General features: G+C 34.2%; 1 protein-coding gene across 1 annotated transcript in view; it reads right to left on the minus strand.

Moving 5' to 3' along the window:
- The window catches only part of LOC126965659 (dynamin), a 52,784-nt gene extending 33,312 nt beyond the window's left edge, over window positions 1-19,472 (minus strand). Inside the window, exons 1-3 of the mRNA XM_050809365.1 lie at window positions 19,251-19,472; window positions 17,861-17,934; window positions 17,256-17,405 (exon numbers count right to left, since the gene is read on the minus strand). Coding sequence (XP_050665322.1) covers window positions 17,256-17,405; window positions 17,861-17,934; window positions 19,251-19,414 — 388 coding nt within the window. The 5' untranslated portion in view covers window positions 19,415-19,472. The remainder of the gene's footprint in view (window positions 1-17,255; window positions 17,406-17,860; window positions 17,935-19,250) is intronic.
- Between the last annotated feature and the right edge of the window lie 653 nt (window positions 19,473-20,125).

Here is a 20,125-nt window from a genome sequence, read left to right on the forward strand (position 1 = left end):
TTGGCGAAAGGCGATTTCCACGTGCATCATGTTGACGTCTGGTATACTACAACCGAGCGTTTTGCGAGAGGCTTTTTGCCTCGCACAGCCACTTTGTGGAATCAATTACCAGCTGCTGTTTTTCAGAACCGATATGACTTAGAGACCTTAAAGATTAGTTACTGGTAACTTAAAAGCCGGTTACACATCTCTTGTCCCCTGGTGGTGCGAACTTTCCAGTTCGTATCACGTCAGCCTCTTGCCCGTATGCGCCCTCTCATATAGTGACGACCCATAGCTAGTCTCGGGTTCGAATCCTGGTAGGTGCAAACATTTATATAATAAATATGGATGTTTGTTTCCGAGTCATGGATTTTTATAAGTATTTACGTTAAAGTAAGTATATTGTATTAAATATGTAGCTGTTTTGTACCCATAGAACAAGCTATACCTAGTTTGGAGCAATATAATTTGTGTCAAGGTGTGTCATCACTACATATTATAAAACAAAGTCCGCGAACTCAAAAACTACTGCACCGATTTTCATAGTGTTTTCACCAATAGATAACGTGATTCTCGGAGAAGGTTAATGTACATAATTGTTAAGTTTTTGCACACATTTTTGTAAACAAAAACTTAACAACGATATTTGTTAGAGGTGTCAAAAAAAATTTGCCTTCTGGGATTTTTCAATGAAAACACTATCTAGAACCCTCTGAGATATAACAAAATAATGTAGCGTGGAATTGTGTATCTTATGTAGTTCTACAGAAAAGTCCACAATGGCATATGTCTATCTCTTAAGGATAAGAAACTATATCCATTTTAATACTTTCAAAATTGGCAATTTTAAAGCGGTAATGTAAAAGCTGTTCTCACAAATACGATATTAATCCTTATCATTTTACTGATACATATTATAAAATCATTCATTTCCAATGGCTTTAGACTACATTATTTCTGAATACATAGGCACATCATCTTTTTAACCGACTTCAAAAAAGGATGAGGTTCTCAATTCGTTGGTATGGTGTTTTTATGTTTGTTACGTCATAACTTTGGACTGGGTGAACCGATTTTTTTATTTGAAAGCTGGTACATCACGTGTAGTAAGTAATAAAGTATGAAAATAATTGCGTATTTTTATAGAATCTAATTAATTAATCTAGTTCTAGTAACGATTATTGTTACGAAGATGAATTAATTAGATTTTATAAAAATACGCAATTATTTTCATACTTTTTCAGTGCATATTATATCTAGTGTTTTGGAATTGTGTTTTTGAAGTCGGTTGTTTTTTTGTTAATTTTTTTTTTATTGACAGAACAGCGTCTGTCGGGTCAGCTAGATATTATTTAAAAAAAGGTAAACAGAATGTTAACCCTTGTAATGGTTACGTAATAAAAGTGTAAATCTTTTAAAACATTATACAAACGTATAACGCGCTTATATTCCACGTTATTATCAGCGCATTACGTACGCTTTAAATAATCTGTGTATGAAACTAATTCGTTCAGCGTGATCTTGATATTATGGGCAGAGCTGTTGATCACCTCCCATCAAGTGAACGTCGATGTTATATATATAGTTCTATTAATTAAATGATATATTAGAGCCAAATAGCTATAACTAACGTATGTACACGGTAGACATATTATGTAGCACAATACGGAAATTTACAAACGTACGAAATGACACACTCACACAAACATGCGCATCGGCGAGGCCCCTAAGCGGTTTTTGCGGTCTTGCACGATCTTATACGGCTATACGGCTGTTTGAACTCGGCTCCATCAAAACCGGAGCTATCGTTTTTTTAACTATAAGGTTAATAGTATGTTATAAATGATTAATTGTTATATTATAATTAGTAGATTCTTTTTTACGCCCAATAAGGAACTTCGTTCCAAAAATACATTGAAATTGAGAGCCTCCTCTTTTTTTAAAGTCTGTTAGAAAAATAATCTTACAGCCCTATTTCTTTAATTGAGCATACGCACGTCTAGGTAAGTATTTTATCAATAAGGCTTAGTTTCCATACTGGTACATATATGTCTACTGTGGTATGGAGAAGCTATCCATAGCAATGATATGCACTTAGATCATTTATACGTCTAGATGAAAACAGGCCAGGTTTATTGCTTTAGTGTGCGTGACAAGCTACGTATTACACTCGAGATTTGTATTTTACTTTGTGTCACGCACGCTGCGCACATTGCTCAAAATAAAGGTTAAGTTTCAACCTCAATTTTTTTCGACGTTTTTACAGTCTGTCTAGACGTATAAATAAAAGATCTAAGGTTTTGCATCCGGTAGATGGCGCCGAAACTGTAGAATTGAACTATAAAGATTTTTGAATCTTGCATTATCCGTACGCTTAGCTGAGCGGTTCAAGTGTTGGAGGCCTATAGGAGGAGAATATCTAAATGATCGGACAGCCTGGGACTAGATTGTGATTATTTTATAGCAACTGTACAATATTGTATATTTTTATTGAAAAGAGCGCAAAAAAAAAGAATGCTGGGAGAGTTTCTTGCGCCGCTTCTTCTCTCTCAGAGCGCCATTTGTTTCCGAAGCGGTAGTAGTATCTAGTAGTATAAGAAATGACATCAAAAAGAATTCTAAAGGAATCAATTTTGAGAAAATAAATGCCTTTTAATGCCTAATCTCAATAACGAGTCCGTCCATATATTTCAAACTCTACTTACAAAAAGATGACGTATTCAATTAATTGCGTAAACGCATGACTAATACCTCATACTCAGATTATTCCCGGAAGCGTTTAAAGTGCAGATAAAAAAAAACACATCCCAATCCTGCCAGTGGGAGGCTCCTTTCCACCGGATGCCGGTTAGATTATCGGTACCACAACGGGGCTTATTTCTGAAGTGAAGCAGTAATATGCAAGCATTGCTGTGTTTCGGTCTGAAGGGCGCCGTAGCTAGTGAAATTACTGGGCAAATGAGACTTGACAACTTATGTCTCAAGGTGACGAGCGCAGTTGTACTGCCGCTCAGAATTTTTGGGATTTTCAATAATCCCTCAGGATTATGCGCCTATGAGCGCCACTGCGATGTAATGGGCAGGGCGTATCAATTACCATCAGCTAAACGTCCTACTCGTCTCGTCCCTAATTTTCATTTAAAAAAACCTAGGCCACAGAGACTGCAGAGATTTTAGATTCTGTAATAGCGCAGGTGAAACCCCTTTTACACATTAAGCACCATTTCAAAAAAAAGTTTTTGGCCCATCTCTCGGAAACTATGCACTATAAGGCAAAAGTTATTGAGAAGATTATAGTAGAAATTTAAATTTCGCATCTTATATTTCTTTAAAACATTTTTGTAAAACTTACCGGCTACGATTTATAGCCCGTTTAATGAGCCAGTTTTTCTATCGACAAGTCCACCTACCGATAATAGTTTGATAACGCAATTTATTAATATACTATAACAGACAAGTTCGTGCGCGACCGTGCCACGGGGTGACAGACCTACCAACGTCTGACGGACGGGGTACTAAAGATGTCAACGGGTACACCAACCGGGTGTTGCTCGTCCCTCGTGTGACTCCTGCCCATGTATACATCATGGTTAAACATATGCAATGGTAGTTAAAACTTAGAAAAAATGCTGCAATTAATTCAAAATGGCCGCCATTGTTGCGACCTTCTAGTGAACATACCTCATTTTCAATTTGGGAAATGTTTGAACATGAATAGCTTTTAATCTCGACCGCCTAGAAACCCCAACAAGCTTTCCTCATCAAGACCTTTCCAACGATATATTATGGGGGTCTCAGGGGCGTGCATTGGTTTTTAAGTAAGGACTTTAGATCTAACTAGTCGTAGTTGAGTTTTGGATAATGAAAAGATTGCTTACCGTAGGTATTTGGAAATTAGTGTAAGGATACATTTTATGAAAGGGTGTTAAATAAAAGTTTGTTTATAAAATAACGGAACCGAATTAAACTACATTAACATTAACACAAGTGCTATATTCATTTAGGTTCATAACGAGGTAGACACTGCCTAGTTATCTTAATGATATGCCGGGGTCTGTACCTATTGTGGTTGCTGAGGTATAAAATTTCCATTATCGTGTAAATGCTTTATATCTACAGATTTCGTACATATTCGCTGTGTAGTTAATAATTAGTGATATGTATTTATATAGTTACAGGCTGGCTGCATGCTGACACACTTGTAATAGTATAAAATAATAGTTTAAAAAAACTAAAAAACACGCTTTTTATAGAATACCGAACTAAAAAATAGAAAATAAATTTTAATAAATTTAAATTAATGTTTAAAATTTCAATAAATATCTATAAATTAATAATAGTGTGAATAAAAAAAAATATTTTAAAAAAAGCGTGGGGTGCATGGTGTCAATAGTTATAAATATTTTATTGACAGATATGAGTAGAGTGATTATCATTTTGATAATATCTTAAAAAGCACCCACGCTTTTTTTAAAATAAAATATTTTTTTATTCACACCATTAATATTTTATATTTATTGAAATTTTGAACACTATTCTTAATTTAAATTTATTAAAATTTATTTTCTAGTTTTTAGTTCGGTTTTCTATAAAAAGCGTGTTCTTTAGTTCTTTTTTTTTCTATTATTTATTTTCTATTTTTTAGTTCGGTTTTCTATAAAAAGCGTGTTTTGTAGTTTTTTTAAACTATTTTTTTTTTATCAAATTAGTGTAATGTCATCGGTCCTCGATAAATCTACAAAGTTTGAACGAAATCTATCCGTTTAAAGTGGGTCAAACATAAAGGTGAAGCTAATAAAAAGTGTATAATTAGTAGGGATATGGGAAATGGGCGGAAATTTTTTTTGCACACACCAATTGTAAGGTGCCTGATTTCATAGCCCAGTGATAAAATGCATACATTTGATAACAAATTATTGTGAATTACAAATAAATTGAAATTAAAAAATGATTTTTTTTTGTACAAATACTTATTTCAAAAGTGTAAATGGAATTTCAGCGGCATAAAACCTCTTTGTTGTTACAAAAAAAACTGTACTACGAGTAAATGAATCTGTTTACTCACATATAATTTTCAATTAGATACTAACTTAACTTTTTAGGTATAATTATATGCACTAGTGTGTCATATTATTATGCAAGTGTGTGTTATAGTTCGGTTTATGGCCCTAAAAACGATGTAATAAGGTCCATTTTACGAGCAAGTGTGTTGAAAAATTTATTTACTACACGAACATATTATTATGCCTACTTCATTGATCATAGAAGAGTGGTTCATCAGCCATCAAACAATAGAGAATGTTCGAACACAGACAGTTCATTGGCCGAAAACGAGGCAAAAACAATCTGAGGCTAAATGGATTCGCTTGAGGATGCAAAGTAAGTGTCACCGTGTTATTATTATAAGTGCTGTATTGAATAACTACTAACTAGCACTCCACCCCGACATTACCCAAGTGAAATTAAGTTAAAGTAATTTAAGTTGAAAATTCATTAGTTGATTTTTTGTTTCTATAGAGAGACCTTTCATTGGCTATTATATGTATACGGGTGAATCAACTATCTTACCCACACTTTGCTGTCCCCAACCAATTCTTATTAAAATACGCTAAATTATTATATTTACATATATAATGAGTAAGTATACCTAGAGTATCCCAGATTATTCGGCACAGTGGGAACTTGGTTATGTTCTCGAAAATATATTATTTGCATGAAAATGTATGGTAACTCAGTACACAAAAAACTGGCACCATACAAAATATTCTTGTCCTAAGAGCACATTCACCATTGAACTTTCATTCTAAATTAACTTATACGTCTGGCTTCCGGTTAATTTTAATTATACAAAAAGACAATAAGTAACAGTTTAATGTGTGCATAACAAAATAGAGATGGACTACATTACTTTTTTATAAAAAAATCTCTAAGCCGTGTCCCTTACTCGAATAATTTTACCTTCGTATGCTGAGTTACATTTGTAAATTTTACGCGGAAACACTTAGATGGCACAATTTGCCGCAGGTAGCTTCATTTGTGTTTGCTTTTGCCCGCATGGTGCGGCGGTGTCCTTTGATGGAGCCGTCGAGTCGCTAGTCCGCGAAGAACGTTATCAGGGTGTGCGTGTCTTTTTGTGTCGTCTGCTGAGTGACCGCGATTTCTCGATTTAAGTTTATTATTTGTTTAATATAATCAGATGTTTTCGTAGTACCTATCACATGGTTTTTATTAAAGCTAACGTTTAATACCATAATCAAATTATTATGTGCTCTTCTCATAAAAATACGCCGATTGTCTGCGGAGTTACTTGTATACTGAGTTACATTGGTGGTAACTCCATAGACAATCTTGGTAACTCCTAAGACATTTACGTACTGAGTGAGACTGGCTTGTAGCACATTAAGTAAAATGGAATTTATTTTGTAAATATTGTGAAAGCTACCTGCATTATCAACTAATCCAGGTACAAAGTACCTCTATCTACCTAAAACATGTCAGCTAGATTTGATGATTATGATGATATGATGAGTACACTATTTAATTTTTAATGAATAATGATATCTTTAATCCTTTGTTAATTAAGACTAAAAAGATCATTTTTTTTTTACTTTTTTATCGTCTGTTTGATTTTATTTTACATATAAATATAACATGAAAATAATATATTCAAAAATATAGATTTACCTGAAAGAGCGACTAACGACGGCCGAAAAAGAAAGGCGATATAGGGAAAGACCTTTTTAGAAAAAGGGCAATGTAAATTTGAAACAACGATTGATGTTTTCGAAATGCGACATAATATCTGAAATTATTGTTATTGTTGATTTGTTATGATTATTGTAATATTTTATCCCTATTATTGAGTTTAGTTTTTTCAATTATGTGTCGTCCATTAGTTAAACCAATAGCTAAATACTATGTCTCAGGCGTTACTCAAATTTGTATTTGGAGTTACTATTGTCCCCAATATAAAATTTTTATATTCGATCATAATATTCTATTTTTTTCTATTACATTTTTGAACTTACCAGTCCGTCATTCTAACAATTAGCAAGCTTTCATACATAATTCATTTGCATTTGTAATGTTTATGTATTAAGTTTTATTAAGAAATATTTGTAATTATTTGTCTAAAGGTAACGCAAGAGACCAATGTCTATTAGTTTTTTACTTTAATTTAAGAATAATACGAAGACAGATTATGCCAAATTGTTTGATTATGCATCCCAGGGTAAAAAGACAAAAATGATTAAGGGTTTGGTGTTTCATTTACTATTTGTGTAACATTGAATGCATGTAACTCAGGTGACAGGTTTGAGAGTTTGAGTCGTCGTATTCTCAAAAAACTATCTTAAATATAAATACACGTCGCTGCTAACTTCAAGGTTATTTAAATAGATGATATTTCTGATGTCCTAAGCAAATCAGTATAGGGGAATATTAATGTGATTTTTTTTTCAAAACAATATCTCTGACGTATCATTTGTGTGGGTAAAATAGTTGATTCACCCATACTAATTTTTAAGACTCATTTGTAATATTTATGCTATTGGTCTTTTAAATAATAATAAAAAACGTGTCGCTATTGCATAATACTAATGCTTAATGAAATAAAATAAAATAAATTGTAGTTAAAAAAACACACTTTTTATAGAAAATCGAACAAAAAAATACATAATTTTTTGTTTGCTTTATTTATAAAAGCGTGTTTTTTTTTAACTATAATTTGCATTATTAAATCAAAAATTCTCTTTGGTATTCGAAAATTTCCTAAAAATAGATAAATCGGTTGAAGATAGTGGTTGATATTTAAAATTAACACCAATTCATACATTATAGACGATACATGAAAATTATATATATGAACAAAAATCTTATTTGCTAAATTGAAAAAATGAATAACTTTATCAAATCAATGTATTGTCATCGGTCCTCGAGAAATGTAAAAAAAATACAAAAAGATTAATATATAAGTGTTTGTGATTTTATCCATCACTTGTTATTTCATTTTCCTGTTTATATGTTTATTTTTACATGAATTCCATATTTATTAATTGACATACAACAATTAACTGTTTACTCATATTACTAGTTATAGGGAAAAGTCTGAAAATTATACATTTGTTATTATATATATTATATTCATAAAGAATTATACGATACCCTCGGTGGGCATTAACTGTTTTCATTATCATTAGCAACCTTATATAGCGTAAGCTCCGTAAAATCTTCTGATCCCAAATACCACAGTGTCTGAGGACGAAGGTTTTCAACCAGTGTGTGTTGCAGTACGCAGACGTGGTCGCTTACTATAGGCCTGATGAGAAAGCTCATGATCGCTCAGATGGAGTTTCCCTGCGAGATCGAATCAGAAATGAGGCGATCCGTAGTAGAACCAAATGATTGCAAAATTGAAGTGGCAGTGGGCAGCGCTCATAGTTCGACGGACAGATGGCCGGTGGGCAGAAAAGTCCTCGAATGGTGACCAAGTATAGGAAGACGCAGTGTTGGAAGGCCCCCCACAAGATGGAGCAACGATCTGGTCAAGAGCGCCAGAATACGTTGGATGAGAGCAGCGCAGGACCGATCATCGTGGAGATGATTGGGGGAGGCCTTTGTCCAGCAGTGGACGTCTTCCGGCTGATGATGAATGAACTATGTATATTTTTTGAACTCCGTAATTAATGATTTCCCAGTAGACTGATCATCTAGGTCACTAGAACATAATATAGTGTACGTAATCGCAGCCGGAATTATCATTAATATATCTTCATAATCTTTCGCAATCTCGTTACGTACTTTGGATTTTGCATCACATAAACAATTTGGTTTGCTTTTCGTATTCTGATTATCACAGTTATTTATAATAAGGCTTTATTCAATTCCAAGCAAAAAAATTTACAATAAAATTATCTTACTTCTAAGTTGTCATCTACGGTTTGTATCACCCTTTTGGGTAAATATTTTACTATTATTAGTATACTAATAATTATTATTAACTTCCAGGCGATGCAGATGGCTTGAAATTTAGTACTTTTTTGCCTGACTGTACTTTTAAGAGGCCAATTTGGCCGAACGTCTCGCGATATATCGACGCCGAGTATACAGACAGACAGAGACTGTGGCAGTAAGAGGAGTGATCTCGAATCGAGGGGATACGACAAAGCGAGACTCAAGAACAATATAAATATATAAATATATATATATATATATATATATATATATATGCACCAAAGGGAGTATAAGCTCTCTCTCGAAGATACATCAGTTCGTGGCGTGCGCAGAACCCGACAAGAATCATGCATCATTATCCTCTATATTATAACTACTCTACTAAGTATAGTAAAAGCCTTCTTTGTCAAAGAAACGTTAATATACTTCTTGAATTTGTGCCCAGTGAGTCCTAATATAGTACTTTAAATAACAGAATACTATTTACCGAGAGAAATGTATGTAGATGGAGAAAAATATGTTTTTTTTACTGTCATACAATGCTTGTTATGTGGGCAACAGACCTTCAGTTAAAACTGACACCCTGATGTCACACGTAGGGTTCTGCCGTGAAGCAGTAATGTGCAAACATTACTGTTTTTCGGTCTGAAAGGAGCCGTAGTTAGTGAAATTACTGGGCAAATGAGACTTAACATCTTATGTCTCAAGGTGACGAGCGCAATAATTATTGTAGTACCGCTTAGAATTTTTGGGTTTTTCAAGAATCCTGAGCGGCACTGCATTGTAATGGGTAGGGCGTATCAATTACCATCAGGTGAACGTCCTGCTCGTCTCGTCCCTTATTTTCATAATAAAAAAAAACTTGCGTCTTCTGGTCGCTATATGTAATAAATCGAATGTTCTAGTACTTTGTCCGATACTAATTATCAAAAAGCGTTAGATCCCTCGTCAGATGCGTCATCAACAACTATTTATCAAGATTACACTTGTTTCCCTCGAACATGACGTCATTTCCTACCTCTTATGATGGGCGATACGCGAACCGTGGCTGTAATAATCATCATATAAAACATTATGATTATAAAAGCCTGTTGGTCGAATGCATATATTATATTATAGACGACCCACATAGCCGAATGGTTAGTGACCCTGACTACTAAGCTAGAGGTCGCCGGTTCGAATCCCGGTAGGTGCAATCATTTATATGATTGATATGGATATTTATTTCCGAGTCATGGATGTTTATGTATTTATGTATGTTGAAGTTAGTAAATCGTATAAAATATATCGTTGTCTTGTACAGGCCCATAGTACAGGCTATGCTTAGTTCGGGGCAAGATAATTTGTGTAAAAGTGTGTCAATATTATTATTATTATATTATACAGTCGATTCTAACTATTGAGATAAAAAATATTACATGGGGGAATAAAACCGATAGAGCTAGGACTCGTCTCTGCAAATCTGTTTTTCGCAGTTCTCATAACGAGCAGAGCTCGGTAACCCAGGCCTCATGTTGTTAGGCGATGGATGACAACAGGCCAGGTTTATTACTTTAGCATGGATAACAGTTAACACCTACGTCTTACACTAGCGATACGCCAGTTACTTTAGAATAGAATATAATGTGTTTTTGACTTAAGTAATTTATTTTATTTTCACTAACTCAATGAGAAAAAACCTAAATTAACTAAAATGGACAATCAATGGTAACGCTTATTGTGACCTAAGCAGTCTTAGGCCGTTGTGGAAGATAATACCAGGCGGAGTATATTATACTATGGTGAAACTAATTACATATTTTAAAAAACCAGTGGGAGGCTCCTTTGCACAGGATGCCGGCTAGATTATGAATACCACAACGGCGCCTATTTCTGCCGTGAAGCAGTAATGTGTAAGTATTATTATGTTTCGGTCCAAAAGGCGCCGCAGCTAGTGAAACTACTGGGCAAATGAGACTTACCATCTTATGTCTCAAGGTGACGAGCGCAATTGTATTGCTACTTAGAATTTTTGAGTTTTTCAAGAATCCTGAGCGGCACTGCATTGTAATGGGCAGCGGGTATCAATTACCATCAACTGAACGTCCATTTCGTCTCGTCCCATATTTACATAAAATAAAAAAACTCTCAACCGCTGGCAATGTGATGCACGGATTTAATGCGACAAATTGAGTGACCCCATTAAAATACTTGACTCCGACTTCCGACAAATGCTCTCCCATATCAGGACCGTGATAGCAATTAATTTAATTACTCTCCGCAGCGCTTGTTGTGTTATCTGTACACTCATTGTTAGTTTACCAATAAAAAAACAATAACATACGCCCGTACAATACCCCTTTATTATCATATCATGCCACATTGTATTTTTATTATATTACAATCATGAGTGCCTATAAATAGTTGTTAAAAAAAACTAAAAAACATGCTTTTTATAGAAAACCGAACTAAAATATCTGAAAATTTATTCTGAAGCTTAAAATTAACCTCAATTAACAAAAATCTTATTTCGCAAATTGATAAATAGAACAATTTAATCAAATTAATGTGTTGCTAAAATCTTTGGAAAATTTATGAAATTTCAACTAAATCTGCCCGTTTAAAGTGGGTCAAAATCGCGGCCAAATGAGTCGGTTACAAACAAACAAACATACAGGGTGAAGCTAATAAAAAGCGTGTCATATTTACCAGAAAAAGAGCATTTTGGATACATGAATGAATTAAGAGTTTTGAAGTTATACTTTTTTAGGCGCATTATGAAAAAATGATGAACATAAAACATAAAAGTAACGGGTTGAAGTTGGTTCCTAAAATTTTCTGACGCTGGCGTCATTCGTTATTTTTTTTTAGTTTCTTCATCCATTATTAGGACAGGCAAAGGGTTCAAGCCCATACAGCCGTATTCATTACTTAATATTTAAGTGTCAAAGCCGTCTTTGCAAGATTTTTCTAAATTGTTCTTTCTAAAAACGTAGAATAGCACGAGGAATAAATCATTTTAATGATTTTTGCTTCGTTAGGCCAAAGAAGTATAACTTCTTGCGTGCATACATAAGTACACACACACACACACTCTTTTTTGAGGTTTGGTACTATTCATTAACCCAGCTTTCTAAGGCCTCATTTACGGATTCGTGCGTCGCGGCGTGGCGTCTTGAGGCGCGTCCGACGATTTTTCTGTTTACGGTGTGGCGGCCCTTATCCTCGCATGCGTAAACACAAACTTATATAGTAATATACGACGCTGTTGGCACGCGGCGGGCATTGCTCCGGCGCACCCGAATTACTCATCATCATCAAATCTCAAAAATCAATGATACTCATCATCCCGAATCAAACCGAGTAGTTTTAGGTTAGCAATGGATGGGAGGGCACTTCTTTTATTAAATCATCAACTCTTAAACATAGAAATTTCTTTAAAAAAATTCATATCATTCTCAAATGTGACGGTGACTACGTATGTGTTCCAAAGAAGACTGGCAGAAGATTCCGCCACAGGCATCGCTTCATTCATTGCCGCTGCGTGCGCTGTCGCGATAAACGCCGCGTGAGACGTGTTAATGCCATCCGCGGGCTCGACCGCCAATTCAAGCAAACGCGTGTAAAATCGCTTCTCCGTAAACGCACTCATACAACGCCAAATGTCGATTTTTTTATGAAAATACGGGACGAGACGAGCAGGATGTTCAGCTGATGGTAATTGATACGCCCTACCCATTACAATGCAGTGCCGCTTCGGATTCTTGAAAAGTCCAAAATTCTGAGCTAGTGCCGCAATTGCGGTCGTCACCTTGAGACATAAGATGTTAAGTTTAATTTGCCCATTAATTCACTAGCTACGGCGCCCTTCAAACCGAAACAGAGTAATGTTTACACATTACTGCTTCACGGCAGAAATAGGCGCTGTTGTGGTACCTATAATCTAGCCAGCATCCTGCGGAAAGGAACCTCCCACTGGAATTCAGTGCGGGCCGACGCGCCCCGTCACCGTAAATGAGGCGTAAGACTGTTTTATAGAAATCTTAATGCAAGGAAATAGTTTTATGTCCTGTTCGGTTTCATCCGGTGATTCTTACAATTATTATAATTCACATATTTTAATTAATATGGTAGTAACGAGTAGCTTGATTGGACTAGACATTACAGATAGGATTTGCTGGCATCGGATTAGCGAATATACTGAGATTTTTATTTGTACCTGAATTTTTTATCATTAGACATACTTATATAACACAAAAAAAAATATTATATACTCTTTTGTTTTTAATCTTTAATAAATGAATATTTTTAGAAATTATAGATAATCTATACTATATTAATATATGGAGAGCCGGTATTTTCCTTCGGTAATACTGCGAAAACTAATGATCGAATCGGAATAATACTTATACCATAAGATGTATCTTATGTATGCACACGCTGTAGCGTGTTTCGGAGAAGGTTTATGTATATGATATGTTGGTAACTACTTATCCGAAACGTATATTTTTTGACTAAGAAATACCTATATATTGGCAAGATTGTAGTAACATTTATTTTTTGTTCAATTCTAATTGGTTACAAACAAAGTTATTTTTACTAAAATCATAAGTAGAAATCTAAGAGGGATCCAGTTCATAAAAGTATAAACAATCAAAATATCCATATAAAATTACCTCTGAAATTGAAAATTAAGATGAAGTCAAATAGCTTTTTTATTGCGATCTGGAAAAAGAAGTCACTTGAACAGTTGGTAAGAGCACTCGCACGGAACGCGAGAGGTCGCGGGCTCAAGTCCCACATAATACATAAAATTTTGTTTTCAAACGTTAATTGTGTAATTAATCCCAGAAGTGAAGGTCATCACTTTAAAACATAACAAATAGTTTAGATTTGCAAGAGCCACTTCTCAAGTCAATTTCCTGATATGCAAATATTGGGGTTGAGCAGGTTAGCAACAAAAGGCATAAAAAGGCATAAAAGGCATTTATTTTCTCAAAATTGATTCCTTTAGAATTCTTTTTGATGTCATTTCTTATACTACTAGATACTACTACCGCTTCGGAAACAAATGGCGCTCTGAGAGAGAAGAAGCGGCGCAAGAAACTCTCCCAGCATTCTTTTTTTTTGCGCTCTTTTCAATAAAAATATACAATATTGTACAGTTGCTATAAAATAATCACAATCTAGTCCCAGGCTGTCCGATCATTTAGATATTCAGCAGTGGAGTAATAGGATTTACGACAGAGCCATTTTTTTATAAAACATTTAAATTTATTTATAGACAATGCCTGAACAGTGGCTGGGACTTTATTGTAGAAGTGTATACATTTACCCTTAAAGCTATTATGTATCTTATGAAGCCTACTAGAATTAGTTACAAGCAATCCCTTATTTCTAGTGTTATAATAATGAAAATCACTATTAAGAGCAAAAAGGTGACGATTTTTGTGAACATATATTAAATTTTCATAAATGTACTGACAATAAACAGTCATAATATTTATTTCTTTAAATTTTTCTTTGAGAGACTGTCTATAACCAAGCTGATATATAGCACGAACAGCTCTCTTTTGCAGAGCAAACACTATATCAATGTCAGCAGCATGACCCCATAGTAATATACCGTACGTCATGATGCTGTGAAAATAACTAAAGTACACTAATCTAGCGGTCGCAACATTCGTGTACTCTCTAATCTTTCTAACTGCATATGCCGCAGAGCTGAGTCTATCTGCTAGATGGGTAATATGTGGACCCCACTGAAGCTTTTTATCTAACGTGATACCCAGGAAGACCGTAGTGTCCACAAGTTCCAATCTCTGGTCATTTATAAGTACGTTGGTTTGTACCTCCGCTGTGTTTGGTGTAATGAACCGTAAACACTTTGTTTTTTTACTGTTTAAGTGCAGATTATTCGTCTCAAACCAACGCACTATCTTTGAGAGTGCATTGCTTACCTCGTCATCAATATCCGCACGTCGCTTCACTTTAAAAATAAGTGAAGTATCATCAGCAAACAATACAATCTCATGGCTATCATCCACCACAAACGGTAGATCGTTAATATATATAAGAAACAAGAAAGGACCGAGAATAGAACCCTGTGGAACACCTATTCGCACAGGTTTACCCGAAGACCGTTTGCCATTTACATCGACTATCTGAACTCTTTCGCTTAAATATGATTTTAACAGATTTAGGGCTCTATTTTTCACTCCATAATGCTTTAGTTTTAGGAGTAAAGTTTCATGGTGGACGCAGTCAAATGCTTTTGACAAATCACAAAAAATGCCCAATGCATCCTGTGACTCTTCCCAGGCGTCAAAGATGTGCTCAATGAGTCTAGTACCCGCATTAATTGTTGATAAACCCCTAGTGAAACCAAACTGATTTTTGTTCATTAATTTACAAAAATGCATTTGTAGCTGTTGAAGCAAAAGTTTTTCAAAAATTTTACTAAAAACAGGCAGCACTGAAATAGGTCTGAAATTAGCAGGGTCAAAAGAACTGCCCGATTTAAACAAAGGTATAACTTTGCTGTATTTCATGAGGTCAGGGAACACACCCTCATCTATGCATTCATTAAATATTATTGCTAATTCAGGTGCTATAATGTCAAGTATGTATTTAACAATATTAGTCGAATGGCCCCATAGGTCTTTTGTATTTTTTAGGTTAATTAATTTGAATATTTTTATTATATCGCTACCTGTAACATACTTAAATTTCAAGTCAGTAGAAGATACTGGTACGTGTAATTTAAGCATATCATATGCTGCTTTTGGCGAAGCGTTAAGGTATTTGGTCGTGACAATCGGGATTTCGGAGAAGTATTTATCAAATTCATTTGCAATTTCTATTTCCGAATTTATAACGCGATTATTAATATTTAAACAGATAGAGGTGTTACGGCAATTCGATCTACCAGTTTCATTGTTAATTACACTCCAAGTCGCTTTTACTTTATTATTACTGTTTTTAATTTTATCTGCAATGAAACGTGTTTTCGCTTCATGACAAACTATTTTAAAAAGCTTGGAGTATTTTTTTACATATATTTTAAATTCTTCACTATTATTGTAATGTTTCTCATAATAAAGGTCATATAAGCGTTTACGACTTTTGTGGATACCCATTGTTGCCCAATCATTGAAACTATGTTTGTTGTTTACTGTCACCGTTACTGGAGTAAAAATCCTGTCAAATTCCTCACAGAAGGAATTGAAGACTAAGTTATAGTGAAAATTAGCAGTTTCACCACAGTGTAAAAATGGTATCGTATTTACCAAATTATTTCTAAACCTCTCAAGACGGCTACCCGTAACTGGTATAATCGTCACCTTTTTTGGTCTAACATTGTCCAATCTTGTATTTACTTTTATAAGTTGCCCACTATGGTCGGACTGAAGATTATTAATTATGAGTTTACTAGTAATAGTAACATCTGTAAAAATATTATCTAAACAGGTTGCTGTTGTAGAAGTGATTCTAGTAGGTTCCCAAAATACATTGAACAAATTAAAACTTTGAAATAAATTTTTAAGGCTAGTACAATTGGCCGAAGGTTCAAGCAAGTTTATATTAAAATCTCCACACACTATAATTGACTTGCTAGTTTTGCTAAATTTTGATAGTACCTCCTCCATTCTATGTTGGAATTGTTCATATGATGCAGTGGGGGGGCGGTATACACTTACAGTAATAAATTGCTCTAGTTCTATACAAGCTATCTCAATTAGTTGTTCTATAGAGAGATTAACAATATCTCTTCTATTTTTACATTTTAATCTATTATTAATAATAATTAGGGAACCTCCATGTATTGCCCTACTTCTACAAAACGAACTGACTACTTTATGTTCTCTAAAACTAAACTGGAGCTGATGACTCTTACGCCAATGTTCTGTAATACATAATATATCTATATTACAGCAGCTCAAAAACAGTTCAATTTCTAATTCCTTACTTGAGATACCTTGTATATTCTGGTGAACAATATTTATGAGCTTTATATTATGATTATCTATAGCAGTAACATTTATATTTGGTGAATGTTGCCTATTTTGTATGATATTGCAAGAGTTGTCCTCCCTTGTCAAATAACTTAATTTAAATTAAACAGTAAAGTAGATCCTGTAGATGAAGCCACAACCTGAGATTTGGACAAAGCATACAATATCTAACTATCTAACATTTATCAACAATATGTCAATCAAACAGTTGGCTCAGTTGTTAAGAGCTCTCGCATGGAACATGTGAGGACGCGGGTTTGAGTCATGTGGGACATTCATAAAATTTTATTATTGTGTAAAAAGAAGTACAATAAAAACGGTACATACCATTGGGTGAGTATACACGTAAGTTGATGGGTATTGGTGAAATACCCTTGTTGGATCCTGTGATACGGTCTGTCTCTGCTTCAATTTCACCACGCACTTCTGCAAAGTCGGTGAACTTCTTGCCTTTGCAATGGAGAAATTCAGCATATTCTGTTCAAAAGAAATGATAGTAAAGAGATTAATTATTATTAAAATAGATTAATTTCCATACTGTATAATATATATGTAAAATGGCAAGTTTTGAAGATAAAATTGAGCACAAACTGAGATTTGTTAAGTGTTAGACAGTACACATTAATAATGATGTGGTTTGACGGAATGGAATTAATACTATAAATATTATTACTGCTTCTATTAACATTAGTGAGGTGACATTAAAATTCATTTTCAATCACAATGAATGTTAGATTTTGTTATTTGTATAAAAAATCCCAAAAATTTAAAAACCTTTTAATAGATAACATGCTGAAGTAAATTCTGTTTGGAAACTCAAGTTTCATTGGAATAGCAATAATTCCATTCAATATAATAGGTCCCAACTTGTTTACTATGTACAGTTTGATTGTATACAATATATATATTTCAGCAAAAAGTAGTAGGGTTACCTGCATTTCCATGAATAAGCTGAAGAATTAAAGGTCTCCGAGTGACAATGCCAGATCCTCGTGGCAGAAAATCTCTAAAATATAGAAATTAATTAATAATGTATGATGCCTATTTCTGCTATGAAGCAATGAAGAATGTGTAAGCATTATTGTGTTTCACTCAGAAGGGTGGCCGTAGCTAGGAAAATCACTTGGCAAATGAGACTGAACATCGAATGTTGGTGGTCACAAGGTGACAAGCGCAATTGTAGTGCCACCCAGAATTTTGGTTTCAAGAATCTTAAGTAGCACTGCTTTGTAATGGGCAGGAGGTATCGCTTACCATATCCTGCTCTTCTCTTCCCTTTTTATCATACATAATAATATTTATTTATTTATTAATTGAGTTGGAACAGCACTCTTCAGTCTTAAGTAAAAGACCCACATAGCCCAGTGGTTTTTTTTTATGGAATAGGAGGACAAACGAGCGTACGGGTCACCTGGTATTAAGTGATCACTGCCGCCCACACTCTCTTGCAACACCAGAGGAATCACAAGAGTGTTGCCGGCCTTAAAGGAAGGTGTACACGCTTTTCTTGAAGGTACCCATGTCTTATCGTCCCAGAAACACCCCACAAGGAAGCTCATTCCACAGCTTTGTAGTATGAGGAAGAAAGCTCCTTCAAAACTGCACTGTGGAAGACCGCCACACATCCAGATGGTGGGGATGATATTGTAACTTGTGGCATGTCTTGCGAAGGTGAAAGGTGGTTAGTGACATACCCAGGTTATTAATTGTATTCATTTATATTAAATCATCTCTGGGTTTAAAACCTTTCAATTAATAGTAGTATGTTTGATTGGCCTATTATTATTACTCTATATGATTTTACCCAAACATGCTGTGTTTTACGTCTGGATTACAATTACCTTAACATTACAAAAAAATGCAATGCACATCTGTTACAAGTGATGTTCAGGAAAACTAAAAATATAGTCAACTCACAGTTATTCATTTTGTATTCAGAGAAAAATGCGTTGGATAATTTAATGCTACTTCTTGGTTACTTCATTTTCAATATAATGTGGACCTAACATTATAATTTCTTTGTTTAGGTACTTTGACATTTCATAAACAGCTGTCACCTCCCATTTAATAAGCTTTTCTGAGGCCTTTTATTGATTTTATGTTTACTTACGATTTTAAAGTATTTTTTATCTGATTAGATTATTGAATGTGTTATTTGATTTATAATTGCACACACAGGAAACAGTCATAACAAATGATCAATAAGTTCTGTCAAATATATCACGTAGGTACACACTGAATTTTCATATTTTATAAATTATACATTTAGCAATGTAAAAACAATTAATTAATTGCCTAACCATGTAATCAATCATATCTCACCTGCCAACAAAATTTTCTAATACCGAACTTTTTCCTGCGGATTGACCACCCACTACCGCAATTTGTGGAAGATCTAATGACATATTCACACCCATTTGGACAAATGCATCTTGCAATTTGTTTACAATGGGTATTAGCTGTTGCATTCCAAAATTTCCTGCCATTTTTACTGATATACATAAATATTCACAAAGAATAATATTAGCACTTGCTCATCCTACTTCAACTCATCATCACTGAAATCTGAATTTGTCAATTTGCAAACCATAGAGGAGAGTAGTCATTAGACTATAGAATAGGTATGTATCTATAGACAATAATAAATCCAGTAAATCGATTCGAGGCCCGTAAGACGACAGCGACAATATAATTTGACTGATGACTGATGAGTCCATACGAACAAAAACAATGCACAATATACTATAATTAATATACAATAACTATATAAAGTATATTTTTTTAAATAGAAGTATTAACTTATTAAGTGGTCGTTTTTAGCTCGTTTAAATTCGGTAACTTACATACACAAATCTATCGAGAATGTTGACTTGAAATGCAATTCAGAATAAACGACATATTTAAAAACCATGATAATATTTTTAACAACTGCATAACATTTCTGCTTAAGCAACCAATACGTATGACGTATTACAATAATTCTAAATATTCCAATAATAATCGACATTAAAGGACAGCTTATTTTTCAGGGATCTGTTTCTGATTAGTGCTCAAAAGTCCATAAAACTCTGTGTTCTGTAAGGTAGACCATGTTACTATGCGTTGAAAGTTCCCCTAGTATCCCATTCCATTATTATAAATAATAATAACAATCCTTGTGTGTTTTATATATTTCCTATTTCTTGATGCCCGCAACA

This window comes from Leptidea sinapis, chromosome 8, assembly GCF_905404315.1.
Source record: "Leptidea sinapis chromosome 8, ilLepSina1.1, whole genome shotgun sequence".
In the NCBI taxonomy this organism is placed as follows: Eukaryota; Metazoa; Arthropoda; class Insecta; order Lepidoptera; family Pieridae; genus Leptidea; species Leptidea sinapis.